This window comes from Eumetopias jubatus, unplaced genomic scaffold (assembly GCF_037043125.1).
Source record: "Eumetopias jubatus isolate StellerSeaLion01/CBP00866 unplaced genomic scaffold, mEumJub1_p1.0 scaffold_6, whole genome shotgun sequence".
NCBI classification, from domain to species: Eukaryota; Metazoa; Chordata; class Mammalia; order Carnivora; family Otariidae; genus Eumetopias; species Eumetopias jubatus.
In genome coordinates, this window is record NW_028274812.1 from 50786249 (window position 1) to 50803725 (window position 17477).

At 36.7% G+C, this 17477-nt stretch overlaps 1 protein-coding gene across 2 annotated transcripts in view; it reads left to right on the top strand.

The window, feature by feature from the left end:
• CDK19 (cyclin dependent kinase 19) overlaps window positions 1–17477 on the top strand; it is a 165653-nt gene that overhangs the window by 44607 nt on the left and 103569 nt on the right. For both annotated transcript variants that reach the window (XM_028104148.2, XM_028104150.2), the window contains one exon: window positions 16446–16521. In XM_028104148.2, the coding sequence (XP_027959949.1) occupies window positions 16446–16521 (76 nt within the window). The remainder of the gene's footprint in view (window positions 1–16445; window positions 16522–17477) is intronic.

Here is a 17477-nt window from a genome sequence, read left to right on the forward strand (position 1 = left end):
CCATTCTATTAATCTATTGGCCTATTCTTTTGTGAATGTTACCCTATCTTGATTACTATAGCTTTAGAGTAAATCTATATAGTAAATCGGTAATGTCAGTCTTCTGCTATCTTCTTCTTCTTCAATATTGTGTTGGATATTCTGGGTCCTTTGCTTTTCCATGTCAACTTGAGAGACATTTTGTCAATACCCACAAAATAACTGGCTGAGATTTTGATTGGGATTTTGTTGAATCCATAGATCACATTGGGAAACACAGACACCTTGTCAGTATTGGGTCTTCTTAGGCACATGCAAGGAATATCTCTTCCTTTATTTAGATCTTTTTTGATTTCTCTCCTCAGTTTTCCTTGTATAGATCTTGTACATGTTTTGTTAGATTTATACCTAAGTATTTCATTTTTTTGGGTGCTAATGTAAATGTTATTGTGTTTTTAATTTAAATTCCAACTTTTCATTGCTGGTATATAAGAAAGTAATTGACTTTTGTTTATTAACCTTGTATCCTGCAACCTTGCTATAATCATTTATTTGTCCCAGGAGTTTTTTTTTTTTAATTTTTTTTTAAGATTTTATTTATTTATTTATTTGAGAGAGAGAGAGCATGAAGGGGGGAGGGTCAGAGCGAGAAGCAGACTCCCTGCCGAGCAGGGAGCCGGATGTGGGACTCGATCTCGGGACTCCAGGATCATGACCTGAGCTGAAGGCAGTCGCTTAACCAACTGAGCCACCCAGGCGCCCAGTCCCAGGAGTTTTTTGTTGATTCTTTAGGATTTTCTCCCAAGGCAATGATATCATCTGTGAACAAAGAGTTTTATTTCTTTCTTCTCAATCTGTATACTTTTTATTTCCTTATCTTACTGTATTAGCTAGGACTTCCAGTGTGATATTGAATAGGAGTGCCTTGTTCCTAATCTTAGCAGGAAAACCATCTAGTTTCTCTTCATGAAGTATGAGAATCTCGAAAGATTATCCCAGTCAGTAGTATAAGAGATGTAATGTACTATTCATATTAGGTCATAGGAGACCTCCTTCCCCTCATTGAAATTTCTATAAGAAAGTTAGGATTAGGGGTGCTCAGATGATTAAATGTCTACCCAGGGTCCTGGGATTGAGGCCCGCAGTGGGGGTCCCTGCTCAGCAGGGAGTCTGCTTTTCCCTCTGCCTCTTCCCCATTGCTAATGCTCTCTCTCTCCTTCTCTCTCAAGTGAATAAATAAAATCTTAAGAAAAAAAAAGAAAGATAGGATTAAATTGATGGTTATAAAAGTATTTTAAATCATGGGATTCAGGTAGTTTTTCATATAATGCCTTATATTTAGAAACCGCGCATATTACTCAGTTCCTCCATTCTCTTGTCAACTTCCAAAGAACAAAGATTTTACCTCAATATATTATTATAACACTTGTAGGGTTCAATAGGCACTACAATAGGCAAAACAGTTTGTTGAATGAAAAACTTAATTCTAGACTCTTATGTAAACCTCCATTAGAAAGGAGATAGAAAAGGGAGATAACCAATAACATCAGTCCTCTAATCAATTAATCCATGAAATATTTGATTGTTAGTTGCTAGGTATTGTGATGGCTACAAAGATACACATGATAATGACACCTTGTTTCAGAAAACTTATTATCCATATAGGAAATGTTAATTTCAAATGTTATGTTCCATTTTTGCTGATATTTGCCAAAAACTCATATTCCTGTGTCACTTCCTATGCACTCTTTTTTGGGGGTGAGGGGGAGAAGGAGAGAGATAATCCTTTTTTTTTTCTTTCAAGATTTATTTATTTTAGAGAGGTATCAGGGAAGGGCCAGAGAGAGTCTCAGGCAGACTCTGCTCTGAGTGCAGAGCCTGACCTGGGACTTGATTTCACAACCCTGAGATCATGGCTCTGAGATCACGACCCGAGCGGAAACCAAGATTCAGACGCTTAACCAACTGCACCACCCAGGTGCGCCCAGAAACAATCTTAAGCAGGCTCCACACCCAGGATCTCACAACCCTGAGATCATGACCTGAACCAAAATCAAGAATTGGATACTTAACAGACTGAGCCACCCAGGTGCCCCCCTTCCCAAGCATTCTAATTGAAATGTCTATTCATGGACAGCTTAAGTATTATTCTAAGAAAAGTTTACAATTTTGATGCAAGAACTGACAATTATTGAGCTTATAGCTGGACACAGTGCTAGGCACCTTACATATGTGATATCAATTATCTTCAAAACAGTTGTGCAATGTTGTTACTATTCTCAATTTACAGATGCAAAAACTGGTAACCTGAGGGTATAAGCAACTTATTAACTGTGTGACTTAGTGTAACAGGTGTATAATTCCGTATCCCATGCTTTCTAAGTCATACATTATGGAAAAGTACCATACAAAGTGGTATGTGATGAATGTCATATGTATAATACAGAATTGTGCTTGGTGAATGCAGAGAAGAGAGCTTTGACCTTAGACTAAAGAGTTACAAAATTTCTGGAAAGCTTGGTCTAATGGATAGGAATAATAAGGGGAGAGAGAGATCAGGGAGATTCATCACCATGGTAAAGACAGAGGGTAAAAAATAGGAAGTATTTTGTGATTTGACAATATAATATAAAAATATAAGAAAAATTCCTGCTGTAGTAGTAAAATGCAATAGAACAAATTTTGTCTTCTATTTTTTTTAAAGGTTAGATTGATTGATTGATTGATTGATTGATTTAGAGCACGCTGAATGCAGAGCCTGGTGGTGGTTTGATCCGATGACCTGAACTGAAATCAAGACATTTAACCGTCTGAACCACAGGCACCCCTGTCTTTTATTTTAAATGAGAACTCCTATCCTCTATTTTTCTCTTAAAATCATTTCAACTGGATTTGCTTATTAGGTTTTGAGTATGAGAGAGTAGATCACAGAACATAACTCCCATGTCATCAGTCCCTAACCTTATCTTAGAGCAATCACTGTAGCAAGTGCAGAGAGAGCAAAAGCCAGGGAGAAATGGAAGATCAAAGGAATCTTAAATTTTAAATCTCTCTCTCAAATAAATCTTAAAAACAAAAAAAAGGTCCAGTTCCTTTAATGTGGCTTACTTCTTCTACTTGATCTGGCCCCGCCTCCTTCTTCAGCTTCATCTTGCTTTCCTCTATTCTCAATCAGCCTTACTGAACTTCAAATTCCATAGTACTCTTTTGCATGTGGTACATGCTGTTCCCTTTTTTCAGAAGGAGAATAAAAAGAGATGAAGCTGTAGTGATTAAAAGCATAGACTCTGAAGACAGACTTCCTAAATCCAGGCAAATCCTGATCTGCCACTTACCTAGCTGTGTGATCTAGAGTGAGTTACTTAACCTCTTTGCTTTCAGTGTCTTCATCTATATGATGGAATGGCAATAGTATCTGCTTCACAGTATAATGTGAGGATTAAACAAGTTAGTATCAGTGAGGCTTTTAAAGTGGTGCCTGCCTCATCCTAAGGACTATATAAATGTAGCTATTATTATAATTCTTATTATAAATATGCTGTGCTATTGAATGGTATTAAATTTTGTTTTAAAGATGATTCAAGGATAACAGGAAAAATATGTTGTTTCCCCATAAATTAGGAGTTAATTGGCTGGTTCTTATAATTGGTATTTATCTTTTTTCTTGGGTGAGCAGCAGCTTTATATTCCTAACTTCTTCTTCTTCTTTTTTTTTTTTTAAAGATTTTATATGTCTGTTTGAAAGCAAGAGAGCACAAGGGGGGGGGCAGCAGAGGCAGAGGGAGAAGCAGACTCCCCGCTGAGCAGGGAGCCCGATGTGGGACTCGATCCCAGGGCCCCGGGATCATGTCCCGAGCCGAAGGCAGACGCTTAACCGACTGAGCCACCCAGGCATGCATATTCCTAACTTCTTGTTTTTTAGCTTTTTAGTGACTAAAATTTGGCCTTAAGTTGACATTCTCATGAAATGGATCAGTTGACAACATTGTTTACCTGAATTTTTATACAAACTAATTCAGGTAAACCTCCATGGAAACTTTTATTTTATTTTATTTTAATTTTAAAAAGATTTTATTTATTTATTTTATTAGAGAGTACATGAGTGGGAGGAGGGGCAGAGGGGGAGAGAGAGAGAGAGAATCCCAAGCCGACTTCCCACTGAGCGCAGAGCCCGATGCAGGGCTCAATCTCACGACCCTGGCATGACAGCTGAAACCAGGAGTCAGATGCTAAGCCAACTGAGCTACCCAGGCACCCCCTCCATGGCAACCTTTAAAAGAAAATTAATTCTTAATAACTAATACCTGACTTTTTACTTTATGATTTATGTGCCGTGTTAATTAAAGTTTCAAGTAAAGTCCTTCAAAGGATTTCACTTTTTTCTTTCAAGTGTATTTCAGAGATTGTGGATTATAATGGTTCAAATGGTTTGGGATCTAGCAAGGATACTTACTATATTATTAAATAGACTCTCCTAAAGGAAAAACTCTTGTTTCTCTCTATTCACAATTCTACTTACTTAAACCCAACACTTCCCAGAATGCTTCTGATACCAGATGTGTGACTATTTTCTCTACTGACAAATTCTTCAACACCAACGGAGTATTCTACAATTTAATCAGTTATGACACCAACTGCTTGAAGTTGGTGCAGACTCCACAGACTAAGGGCTCAGTCTCAGAAGACTGCCCTCAGCTTCAGACCCCCATAGAAAGTGGTGGGTTCCCAAGTCACCTACAACTTCTGTCCAACTCAACTACAAATTGGAGGTTCCTGTGACACCCTCTGCAAGTTCAATCATTTGCTAGAATGGCTCACAGAACTCAGGAAAACAGTTTAATTATTAGATTACTGGTTTATTACAAAGGATATATTATAGAATACAGATGAACAACCAGGTGAAGAATATATAGGGCTAGATCTGTGTCTGGAAGGTCTGGAGCACAGGAGCTTTTGTCCTCATGGAGTTTTGGGGTATGCCACCCTCCTGGCAAGTATATGTATTTTTGTTCATCCATCTAGAGCTCTTAGAACTCTGTATTTCAGAGCGGAGGCTTCATTATGCAGGCATGATTGTTTAAATTGTTAACAATTGATTTTCAACCTCCAGCCCCCTTCTTAGGGATCTGGGTGAGGTTGAGGGGTGGGGTGAAAGTTCTCATTACCTAGTTTTCCCCCTATCGCCCAGCCCCCATCCAGTGGTTACCTAGAGGTTTTCTAAACATCACCTCATTAACATAAACTCGGGTCTGGTTGAAAGGGACTTGTTATGAATAACAAAAGAGTTTCTTTCACTTTTATCCTTCTGGAGATATTCCAGGAACAAAAACCAAATATTATAATAATAGATGCTTCTGTGCTCTAAACACTTAGGAAATTACAAGGGTTTTAGGAGATGTGAGCCAGGAACCTTGGAAGAAGACCAAAATATATATTTCTTATTCTATCACAATATCACATTTTCTATTATCACAGTAGTTAAGGTCAGCCAGGAAAACATGGAATACCTAAATTTTATCAAAAGAAGATTCCTCAGTGATCTAGGTTTGACAGAAATTTAAGTCATATGGGTGAAAAACTGATATATATATATATATATATATTTTTTTTTTTTTTTTTAAAGATTTTATTTATCTGACAGAGAGACACAGCAAGAGAGGGAACACAAGCAGGGGGAGTGGCAGAGGGAGAAGTAGGCTTCTCGCTGATCAGGGAGGCCAATGTGGGGCTCAATCCCAGGACCCAGGGACCATGACCTGAGCCGAAGGCAGACGCTTAATGACTGAGCCACCCAGGCGCCCCAAGAAAAAATACTTTTTAAAGAAGATTTTCTATGTGCTGAAAATATTTTTTAAGTTTATCAAGACTAATAAATATGTTTATTTCAACGCAACAAATGTTTAATTTCTACTATTTGCAAGGCACTTTGTTAGCTCCTAAAGAATATAGAGAAATGAGTACGATAGTCTCCTTCCTCATTTGGGAATTGGGAAATAAGACATGAGTCAATTCTAAGTAATTCTAATAACAAAGTAGAGTATGTTACAGACCTTGAGAGAGTTTGAGCAAAGTGCATGTTCTACTGGTCCACGCTCTTGCAAAACATCAGTAGCTGCCAAATATGACCAGCTTTCCTCTATTCCCTCCTGTTTGACTTTGCTTCTATGCTTTTGCCCAGCTATGTTTTAATACTTGTCTTTTGGCTTCCATATACAACTTCGTTATTTTTCTTTTAACTTTCTAATTGCACCTATTATTTTCCTCCTCAGTTTTGTTTTATTAAGAAAAGTTTTGTAAAAGCAAAGAAGTTTAGGGATTCCTGTTGGTTAAGCGTCTGCCTTTGGCCCAGGTCATGATCCCAGGGTCCTGGGATTGAGTCCCACATCGGGCTCCCTGCTCAGTGGGGAGTCTGCTTCTCCCTCTCCCTCTGCTTGCCACTCCCCTGCTTGTGCTCGCTTGCTCTCTCCCTCTGACAAATAAATAAAAAATAAAAAAAAAAACCCAAAAGTTTAAACTGTATAACAAGGAACATCCACATACCCTCCACCTAGATTTCAGTTTTGTTACCATTTTTCTGTATTGCTTTATCTCTCACTTTGTATGTTTGTGTGTGTGTGTGTGTGTGTGTGTGTGTGTGTCTTTTGTTGCTGTTGAACCATTTGAAATAAATTGCCAGTGTCATGACACGAGACCCCCAAATACTTGAACCTGTATCTCCTGAGAATGAGGATATTCTGCATAGCCATCATAAATTATCCTCTACTTAAGAAAATTAATAAAATAAAAATTAAAAAATAAAATTAACATGATAAATTGTCAGTTTATAAATTAAATTTTCACTGGTGTCCCACAAATAAACCTTGTTAGCTTTTTTTTTTTTTAAAGTAGGCTCTGTGTCCAGTATGGAGCCCAACGCAGGGCTTGAACTCACAACCCTGAGATCAAGACCTGAGCTGAGATCAAGAGTCAGATGCTTAACTGGCTGAGCCACCCAGATGCCCTGACTTTTTAGTTGTTTTTATTTGAACAACAGTCTAGTCAGGATTTTCATGCACACTGTTAGTTGTTACATGTCTTGAATAGACTCCCACCCCCCAGGTCTACCTTTTTTTTTTTTTCTTTTTAGGAGCCAGGCCAATTTTCTTGTAGAGTGTCTCACATCTAGATTTGCCTGTCAAGGTCTTTTGAAAGTTTCTCTTCCTGTAGCCTGTTGGAGGGTGGCATTAATTAGAGGAGGGCTTACCAGCCCCAGTGGCGTGGATGCTGTGAATGGGTTATGGGTCCTTTTTTTTTTTTATAATTTTTTTAGAGTACATCATTATATGGGTCCTATTTTTAATCCTCTAACTTTTCTTTTTTTTTTTTTTAAGATTTATTTATTTATTTGAGAGAGAGAGTATTAGTGGGAGGGTTAGAGGGAAAGAGAATCTCAAGTAGACTCTGCCCTGAGCGTGGAGTCCTACACGGAGCTTGATTCCATGATCATGAGGTCATGACCTGAGCTGAAACCAAGAGTTGGACGCTTAACCGACTGCACCATGCAGGCACCCCTAATCCTCTAAGTTCTTTGGCCATCAGTGGATTTTGGGGCCCTGGAAGCCTATGAGTCCCTTCACCTCTGCTGTGAGCATGGTTAGTTTCCCTGGTAGGTTGGTGCCATGATATGAAAGAGCAGTGGCTACCATCTTCAGCTCTTTTTTCTTCCGAGCACTTTCTCTTGTGATCCCATTTACTTCTGTGGTTTTAACAGTTGCTGGGATAGTGATGTTTTCTTTTCCAAATTCTGTTTCTGTTAATACCTTTTTTTCATCTTCTTCTGGCTATCTAGTAGCCACTTCAAAATCACCATGTCCAAAATGAATTTATTCTCTACTTGTGAACTGGCTCATTGTCAGTATTATTTGTGGGGAAGGGGAGGGTGTAGAAGGTACAGTGTAAATGGGCTTTACTTTCACTGAGACAACACTCTGGCTAGAAACCTCTGTCATCTTTAGCTCCCTCTCTGGCTGCTCAGCTCTCTCTCATATACATAGATGTGCATACACATTTATGCATCAAGTATTTCTTTAATGCCTTCAGTGTGCCTATATATATTTGGCTATGGTAGATGGGTCTATCTCTGGAATGCCTCTTGCATACATTCTTTCCATTCTTAACTATATTTACTCTGATTTTGTCCTTATCAACCCTTTCCAGAACTTTTACACTATTTGCCCAACCTCTGGTTTTAAATCCTCTGATCCATCCTGCACACTGTCTGCTTGTTGGGAGTATCTGTTTGCTCATATGTTTCTCTTGCTTAAAAACTTCTGATGGGGGCGCCTGGGTGGCTCAGTTGGTTAAGCGACTGCCTTTGGCTCAGGTCATGATCCTGGAGTCCCGGGATCAAGTCCCACATCAGGCTCCCTGCTCGGCGGGGAGCCTGCTTCTCCCTCTGACCCTCCCCCCTCTCATGCTCTCTCTCTCTCATTCTCTCTCTCAAATAAATAAATAAAATCTTTAAAAAGAAAAAACTTCTGATGGTTTCTCATTCATTATACAGGAAAAAGGCCAACTTATTAGCATACCATAAAGACTATGCTAATTCTACTTTGCTCTTTTTGTGCTATTTCATCTCATGTTCCAGTTATATAAGTCTTCTGCTAATATCTTGAATATAGCATAGATTTTAATCTTTAGACTTTGTCCATACATTTCTGGTGTCCATAAGGCCCTGCCCTTCTTTTTTGCTTAATGGAATCCTATTCACCTCTGAAGGTCCACTCAGATGTTCCCTTTGAAACTTACCTGATAGCCTTCTGTCTATCCCTTTCACCAGAACCAAAGCCTTTGCATTCTTTATCTGATGTACTTTTCATATACATCTGCTGTCATGCTTATCAGATTGTGTCCCTTGCTGGTGTGCCTCTCAGTGTGAAGGTTCACAAGGGAAAGGATCATCTTGTTCTTCCTGCTGTTCCTGGAGCCCAACACAAGGCCTGACACACAGCACATGCTTAGTAAAATATTACCAAAAGGACAGTGTGGCATTCTTGCTATATTACCCTCTGTAGCAAGCAAATCTGATTTGAGATTCAAGAATGCTCCTAGGAAGATAATATTTTATATTAACAATTTGGTTTATATAAAATATTTGCTAATGATTGCTTTCTGTGTAATACAGTCCTGAATTATTTGTTTTAAACTTAAAACTTTGATGCCTTATGTCTTGAAGTATTACTGCAGATATATTTGTTTTAATTTTTTTTTTTAAAGATTTTATTTATTTGACAGAGAGAGACACAGCGAGAGAGGGAACACAAGCAGGGGGAGTGGGAGAGGGAGAAGCAGGCTTCCCACAGAGCAGGGAGCCCGACGCGGGGCTCGATCCCAGGACCCTGGGGTCATGACCTGAGCCAAAGGCAGATGCTTAATGACTAAGCCACCCAGGCGCCCATATGTTTGTTTTGATTAAAGTAACTTCTGAGCAGTACAAATTTGCCATGATAGGAGTTTCTGAAATTTTATCATTTTAGAGCCTTTGAATTAGTAAATGTTTATTTGAATTGGAATTCTGAATGAAGGACATAGTATAACATGAAAGATTATTTTCCAGAGAAAGAGGTACATTGATCAGTTTTTAAGAAAACCTGAATAAAGGCACTCTTTCTAAAGAATGAAGACAAAACGATAAACTCTTGTCAAATTTCCATCTTGCAAGGGAATCCTGAACTTCAGTAAGGAGACCATTACTGTATTTTGGTGATGTTTAGAGAATGAGTAGATGAAATGTTTGATAGATGAAGACATAAAGAGGGTGCTAGTACTATTTGGAATTTTTTTATTAATAAGGGGAATACAAGATAGAGTAACTTGTATTACAGGTTTTTAATATTTCAGAATTATTTTAAAAGTCTGTTATCATTTAAACAAAAAAAATTCCTGATAATTAAAAATATTATGGTGTTGAACTGTTTATGAGTGAAATGGTGTGGTTTCTGGGTTTTGTTTCAAAATAATCAAGAGGGGGGTAGGCAGTGGAAATAAGACTGGCCATGTGTTGATGATTGTTGAAGCTGTGTGACAGATATGTAGAATATCACTGTATTTTTTTGTTCAGTTTTGGAAAATTTCATGATAAAAAATTTAAAAATATTATGGTATTATATAATAAAGGAAAGAGTTCCCAAATAAAGAATTGTTACTATTAGGCTGGCTGAACACTGCGTTCATGATACTGAATAACTCAGAATGATACCAGCGTGAAACTAAGTGATGTTTTTTGGTTTTTGTTTTTACAAATTTTTTATTCCATAGGAGGAAGTCTCTTAATCTGTTAAGCCCAATCATCACATTAAAAGAAAGGGATAGGATACTGATTTATGTACACATTCTTGAAGAAAAGTTTGTTGGTAAGAACTCAGGTGTCATATTGTTTGAAGAATGTCTTACTGATAACACTTAACTATAAAAACTTGTAATATTGTACCATCTTGGATACTATATGTCTGATGATTTCATTACTTGAATTCTACTCTTAAGGTTTGGAAAAGGAAATTTGACAAATTTATAGAATAGTTTGTCTTCTTAAGGGATGTGAGAGAGAATTGTTCAGAAATTTTTCTGCCTTTTGTCTTTTCTTCCTTCTCTGTCTCTCCCCCTACCCCCCTCAGCTCTCTTTTGAACTTCTCAGATATTTTCATTTTTGGTTGGAGGTTTTCTTTCTATTGAAAAGAATCATTTACGAGCTGAAGGGCCTCCTGCGATCTGCCCAGGTCTTGTTCTTTGTGGTTTCATCCTTCCCATCAGCAAGCTCAGAACCTCAGACTTCTCCTTGATTCAGCCTTCTTGATCTTCACTATTTGTTAACTTGGTCCTGCCAATTCCCTTTTTAGAATGACTGTCATAAGTGTTCCTTCTTTTCTCCAGTCTTACTGTTACCACTCTGTTACGGAGAATGTTGGACTTGGAACTGGAAGATCTTGTCTCAGCTCTGCTTCCGGCTGCTTGCCTAGCTTCTTCATCTTTAAAATTAGGAGGGCTTAACAGGGTCATCTTATACCCGTTTTGGAGCTAACATTCTATTATACGAATCCAGGTCCTTACCTGCTCACACTTACATTGCAGTTACCTCCTCATTGTTTTTCATACCTCTAATTCAGTCCTTCCTAATGAGATTAATCTTCATACGTAACTTTCATTGCCTGTAGAGTAAAATCTTATATTTCCTGGTCTCCATTTATTCACGCCATCATCTCTCTGGTTGGTGGTGTTCTCATTTACACAATTGGACAAAGTGGAGACTCCATCCATCTTCAGAGTCTTCCTTTCTTTCACCTACAGAATCAAATTGTTTACTAAATTCTGTCAGTTCTGACTCAGAAATGTCTTTTGAATCCATATTTGTTCTCTTCTGCCACTGTTCTAATCTAGTTCTTCATCTTCTCTTATCTGGACTTTTGACGCAAACTACCAAATATTTGCTCTGCCACCAGTTTCTAGTTACCACAGTTATCTTTCTGAGCTAAGATCTGTTAACTACCTTTTCTGTTCTAAAAACCTTTTGCTCCACACTGTTGACATATGAAACACAAGCTTTTTTGCAGGACTCGCAGGGTCCCTTCCCTTTACTTTTCTAACCTTGTCTCTTGCTCCTTGTCATCCTGCCCCAGCTTCAAGCCATACTGAACAGTAGCACTTTCCAGAATATGCCTCTGTTATTTTTCTCATGCTGTACTTCTGCCTGCAATTCTCTGACCCCTTCATCCCTTCTCTGCTTGAACTCCTCCCTTTATTAAAGGCATCACTCATGGAGTTATCTTCCCTGAAGCTCTGAAAGAAACATTAGTCTCCTCCTCTCTGTGTCTGTTATGCATACATCCTGGGTTTAGTGGGAATCATATCAGAGTTATTTGTTTATATTACCCACTCATCCAGCATCTCTTTCCAGGTGGATTGTGAACTCCATGATATCTAGGGTAGTCAGTCTCTAATTTTGTTCATCCTCAGAGTTTGGCACAGTGCTGGGACATACAATATTTACTCAGTAGTTTTTTTTGGTTGATGTAAAATAAAATAGTAAGCCTCTTCTGTTTTCCTTATAAACAATAAGAAAAGGATTTTTACCCTACTAGTTTGAAGACTAAAATTTTTTTAAAGATTTATTTATTTATCTTAGAGAAAGAGTGAATGAGCAGGGGAAGGGGCATAGGGAGAGGAAGAGAAAAAGAAGCTTCAGGCAGACTTCCCAGCGTGGAGAGCCCCACGCAGGGCTTGATCCCAGGACGCTCAGATCATAACCTGAGCCAGAATCAAGAGTCAGACACTCATTGGACTGAGCCACCCAGGTGCCCCATGAAGATTAAAATTTTTATCTCAGCCTTGCTTGAGCTTGAATTTCCTCATCTTATCTTGAAAGATGCTTCTAATTTTTTTGTCTGTCATAGATCCTTAGGACCAAAGATGGCCCAGGGCTGATCTGGACACTTGGTAGTAGTATTGATAGGAGTCAAAAAAGCCATGGGCCTAATTATGATGATAACAGATGGGGTTTTGGCCTATAGTTGTACATACAGGCTACCGAATGGTGCTTCACCTTGCTAAAAGTGACTAGAGGCTGGTCACCAAGTTTGGACATTATTGAAAGGCATAAGACTATCTTTTTCATTAAACCAGTTCCTAATATTTTATTCAAGAGATGTTCCTGAACTTGCTTCTTTAAGCTTGAGAAATTCTTTCCTGAATTACATTTAGATTCTAACACTGATACTGGTTTTCTGCCTGGGATCAAGCTTTCATTTTAAGGCAGCAATTTCTACAATTTGTACAAATATGTGTTCTTATATTTTCTACTATCTATAGGATTGCTTGCATCACGAGTTTTCCAGAACATAGTGTCTCAGATGGAAAATTTAATAGAATTGCAGTCTCTTCCAAATTTATTTTTCTATTTTGTTATTACATAATGTTCTTGTTGAATAATTTTTTTTCTTTGTCACTGCTGAGAGTGAAGCCCACATGGTTTTGATATACATTACAGCCGTATTCATGTGAAATATCTTTGAGTTAAAAAAATTACATATTAAATATATCCATGTTTATGCTACAAATTTATGTATTTTTGATTCTCCTGGATTTATTTAGTAACCTCCTTTGATTATTATCAATATGCAGTTGCTCTAACCATAGTATCTAATAATGCACTAAAATTTAGAAAGCAGTTTCTCTGAAGGCTTTGGAATTGCTTTGTCTGTCTTTATTACAGTAAATAATAAAGTATTTTTATTTAGAAGTTAAAGTAATTTAGAAATAAGATTATTTTAAGAAAGAACAAGCTGCCTCTAAAAGCCAGACTATCATAGCAGTGTAGGTAGGGCAGGTTTACCTGCTTTTCAGCTTTGTCATGTAAAAGAACAAATTATTCCTTTATGATACTTAATGTTATGTGTGCCTGAGACACCTAAGCTGTGGGGTATGAATTGTCACTACCACTTAGAGAAAGTTCCCAAGAGGGGCAGCACTGCCATAGGTTGAGAGCAACAAAGCCTCTCTGCCCCACCTGCTAATCATTGAAATATTTGTGGGCATTGTGGGAAAGGACATATCTGTAGTTTCCATAACTAAGGTGTTGGCATCTGACCAAAGACTGGCACTAAGATAGTGCAGTGGTGAAAGTGAGTCCCATGTGCCCTCTGGGATCTGCCACTTCTTCATATGGTGAACCTCAGAGGTGCCACATTATCACTCATCGTCTGACAGTTAATATACAAGAGACATGGTCATGAGATATCCACTTTCTTTCATTTTCAATTTCAAAGCTGCAGATAAACCTTAAGTTTGCAGATCTTTGAGTATTTTGCTAATTTAGCAGATGGAAGTTATATTTAAACTTATTAAGTGAAATAATTACTGGGTTTGTTCCTAGATCCCATCCATATAATTCAGAGTAAAGGCCTATGCATCAGTTTATTCTGCTTTCAAATTCTTTTGACAGCCTGGATGTGAAATTCAAAAGTCATTAATGTGATGTGTTAATTTTGCACTTTTTGACTTACTGCAAAAAAAAAAAAAATCTTATAGTTTCCATAGCAACAATAACCTATCCAGATTGTGTAATATTCTTTACAGTATTAAAAATAAAACCATGCAATTACATGAGCTTCTGGAGCACTTCATTTAGGGGAACTGGGGATTGAAATATTTCTGTTTTAAAAAATTATGATTTCATTGAAAAATTTCCAGAAAGCTTATATAATTTTGTTTTAATAAATTTAACAAATTTCTTAAAAATTTAGCAATAGTACTTGGTAGTTAAATTAATCATTAAATGTGAAATTTGCATCGTGAGCATTGTGTTAAACATCTCAGGCCTAAGTGCTCTCACACACATGTTCACACATACATTTAAGGTGGGGGGGGGGACATTTGGCTTTCATTACATTCAGTCACCTGCTGTTTGTACCTCTTAATGGCTTCTGGGTGTTCTGAAAAAAGTCTAGCTTTATGTTTAGAGGAAACAAGATAGAGAAAAGGGAAAAAGTGATCACTTAAGCTTTCCCTAGTTTTGACTTTGCTTTTTGAAACATGTCTAAGATAATACTTTGAAGATACTAAGGATTATTTTAGTAGGTGACTATTTTCAGGGTGTCAAATTATTTTGGCTTTTCTCTTTTTCCCTCTAATTCTAATTTAAAAGACAATATAATATAATATCAGCACTAAAGTTAATTAACATAAGTTCCTACGTCTTAACACTAATTTTCATTTTTTTATCATCTTCAGCATATGTCTGGATGTATGTATATTTTTATATGGTGTAATTTGTGTATTCTCTCACTAATATATAGTAAATATTTTCCATTTTCTGATGATGGTCATGAATATCATTTTAATAATTGCATAACAGTCTATATCCTTTTGATACATCTGGTGTGTTTTCTTTTTGTCAAAATGCTGCTTAATTATTTCCTGAATGCCATATATTGGAAGAAAAATGGATATAATTTTCAAACTGATTGTGGGAGAAAAGTAACTATAATTCACTTATTTGCCCAAACCATAGATGATCGTGAAAATCTTCAAAAGGCATGTAAAACGTTTTAAAATAACAAATAACCTCTTAAACTGCTTTATTTGCGGGTCACCTGGGTGGCTCATTCAGTTAGGTGTCAAACTCTTGATTTCAGCTCAGGTCTTGATCTCAGGATCTCAGGGTCTCGAGTTCAAGCCCAGTGTTGGGCTCCATGCTATGTGTGGAGCCTACTTACAAAACTGCTTTATCTGCTAGTAAACACAGAATGGGGAAGATGAGGAATAGGTAAGTAGGACAGATGTGGCACCATTTAGGTGCTGTCATTTGAGAAAACCATCATGACATGATGCAAGTTTGCTGAGGTTCCAATATAATCAAAAGACAAAACTCATAGGGTGTGGATGATACTCCTCTTATCAGAACAACCCATAATATGAACCACATTTCTGACATTTTGCTATGTCCGGTTCTGGTGTCAGTACCCTGAGGATACTGTGTTGTGATACTATTTTTTTTTTAAGATTTTATTTATTTATTAGAGAGAGAGAGAGAGCGCATAAGTTGGGGAGAGAGGCAGGGGCAGAGGGAGAGGGAGAAGCGGGCTCTCCGCTAAGCAGGGAGCCCAATGCGGGGTTTAATCCCAGGACCCTGGTGGGATCATGACCTGAGCTGAAGGCAGACACTTAATGACTGAGCCACCCAGACGCCCCTTGTGTGATACTATTTTTTAATGGACTGTATCACCATTATTGAACTGATGTCTTCCCTTGGTTGAGCACCCTGGTAATTACTGGGATTTCCCAGAATTCCTAACCCTGCCTACATTATTTGGAAAATTCACTGTACCTACTAGGTTTTTCCTAGAGTTCTTGAGAATGAGATGAGTTGGTGGCTAGAGTTTTAAAGACTTTCCAAGGCTTTTGGTTGAGGTCTTGAGGCTTTTGAATGTCCCCTATCCTAGGTCAGAAGTAGGGTATCCCAATGGGTTGACATATTTCTAGAGCCCATCCCTCCTATTAAGTGGTTCTTTTATACTATGAAATTACTTTAAACAAATATAGAAGTTTACATCTGTCATTTATTTTTGTAGTTAATGTTTATAACAAAGTGCTTTCATAGATTACAGATAATTAAGACAGGAGTAGAATTATCTTGCAATATGCTTGAGTTTATATTTATGCTTGTTTACTTTTTGAAAGTAGTGCTGTGTTTAGTATCCTGTTTCAATTTTGAATTTTGTGTTTTGGCTCTGTCTACTGTTTTCATTGTAACATGAATTTTTTTTGGTATTTCATATTTCTGTAGTTGTAATATTATCAGAAGCAGTAAGCAATGCATGCATAGTGAGTGTTTATATATCACTGAGAGACTAGTGTATTTTTATTGTTTTTGTAGTTATGATTTTGAATCTGAAAATAATGTTTAGAAAAAATAATATTTTTTTGTTTGTATACAGAAAAGATGAAAAGGAATATGCATTGAAGCAAATTGAAGGCACAGGAATATCCATGTCGGCTTGTAGAGAGATTGCAGTAAGTGGATATCAATATGTTACTTATTTTGTTATTGATATTGGATGATGAGTGATATTAAAATGAAATAGTTTCATATGTATTCCATGCATAATTATTTCAAAGAGGTCGATTGGTTTAATATTTTATATAAGATGAGAAAAGCTGCATAAACTTTTTAATTACTTGAAAGTCATCTTTAAATATTCTCAGTGATATTTAGGATTTATAATCTTAGGAATACTGAACTACATGATGATTTAATTAAATTATGAATTAATATAATTCATTATTAATATAAATCAGTATAACTAATCAAGAATTATATTGATAGTTAATCAGTATAATTGATTGATATATTGATAATTAATATAATTCATTATTAATACAATTCATTGTTAAAGTAATAATTTGATTAATGTTTATTTTTCTTGTAATCTTAGGACTGATATATGTCTACAGAGAAAGGGGTGATACTAGATATTAGATATTATGCATATTAAATATTTTTTCTGAAATACATGTTTTAGTACTAGGTTTTACTAGTTGCTAGAAAAATAGGGCTATCATTATAATAATAGGATAAATCCTTAAAGAAAGATCATTTCTTTTTTTTTTTGTCTTTATATGACATACTTGTGCATTTAAGAAATGATCGTCTATAAGAATACCTAACATTTACTGAATGTTTACTAGGTACCAGGCTTACTAAGTGCTTTCAAGAATTAATTAATTTACTTTTCACAACAATCATATGAAATAAGTATTTTTAATATCCCCACTTAACATATCAGTAAACAGAGGCAAAGCCATAATTATGGCTTAGAAGGCTTACCATTATATTACCTTTAGTTCAGTTTCTTATTTTAGTTCTTTAGTTTCTTCTTGGGGCTTTATCATGATATCACATCAGTTAGGGATTTCTGTCTCTAAATTGTTAAATATATATATTGTCTATATCCATTAGGTATTTCCAT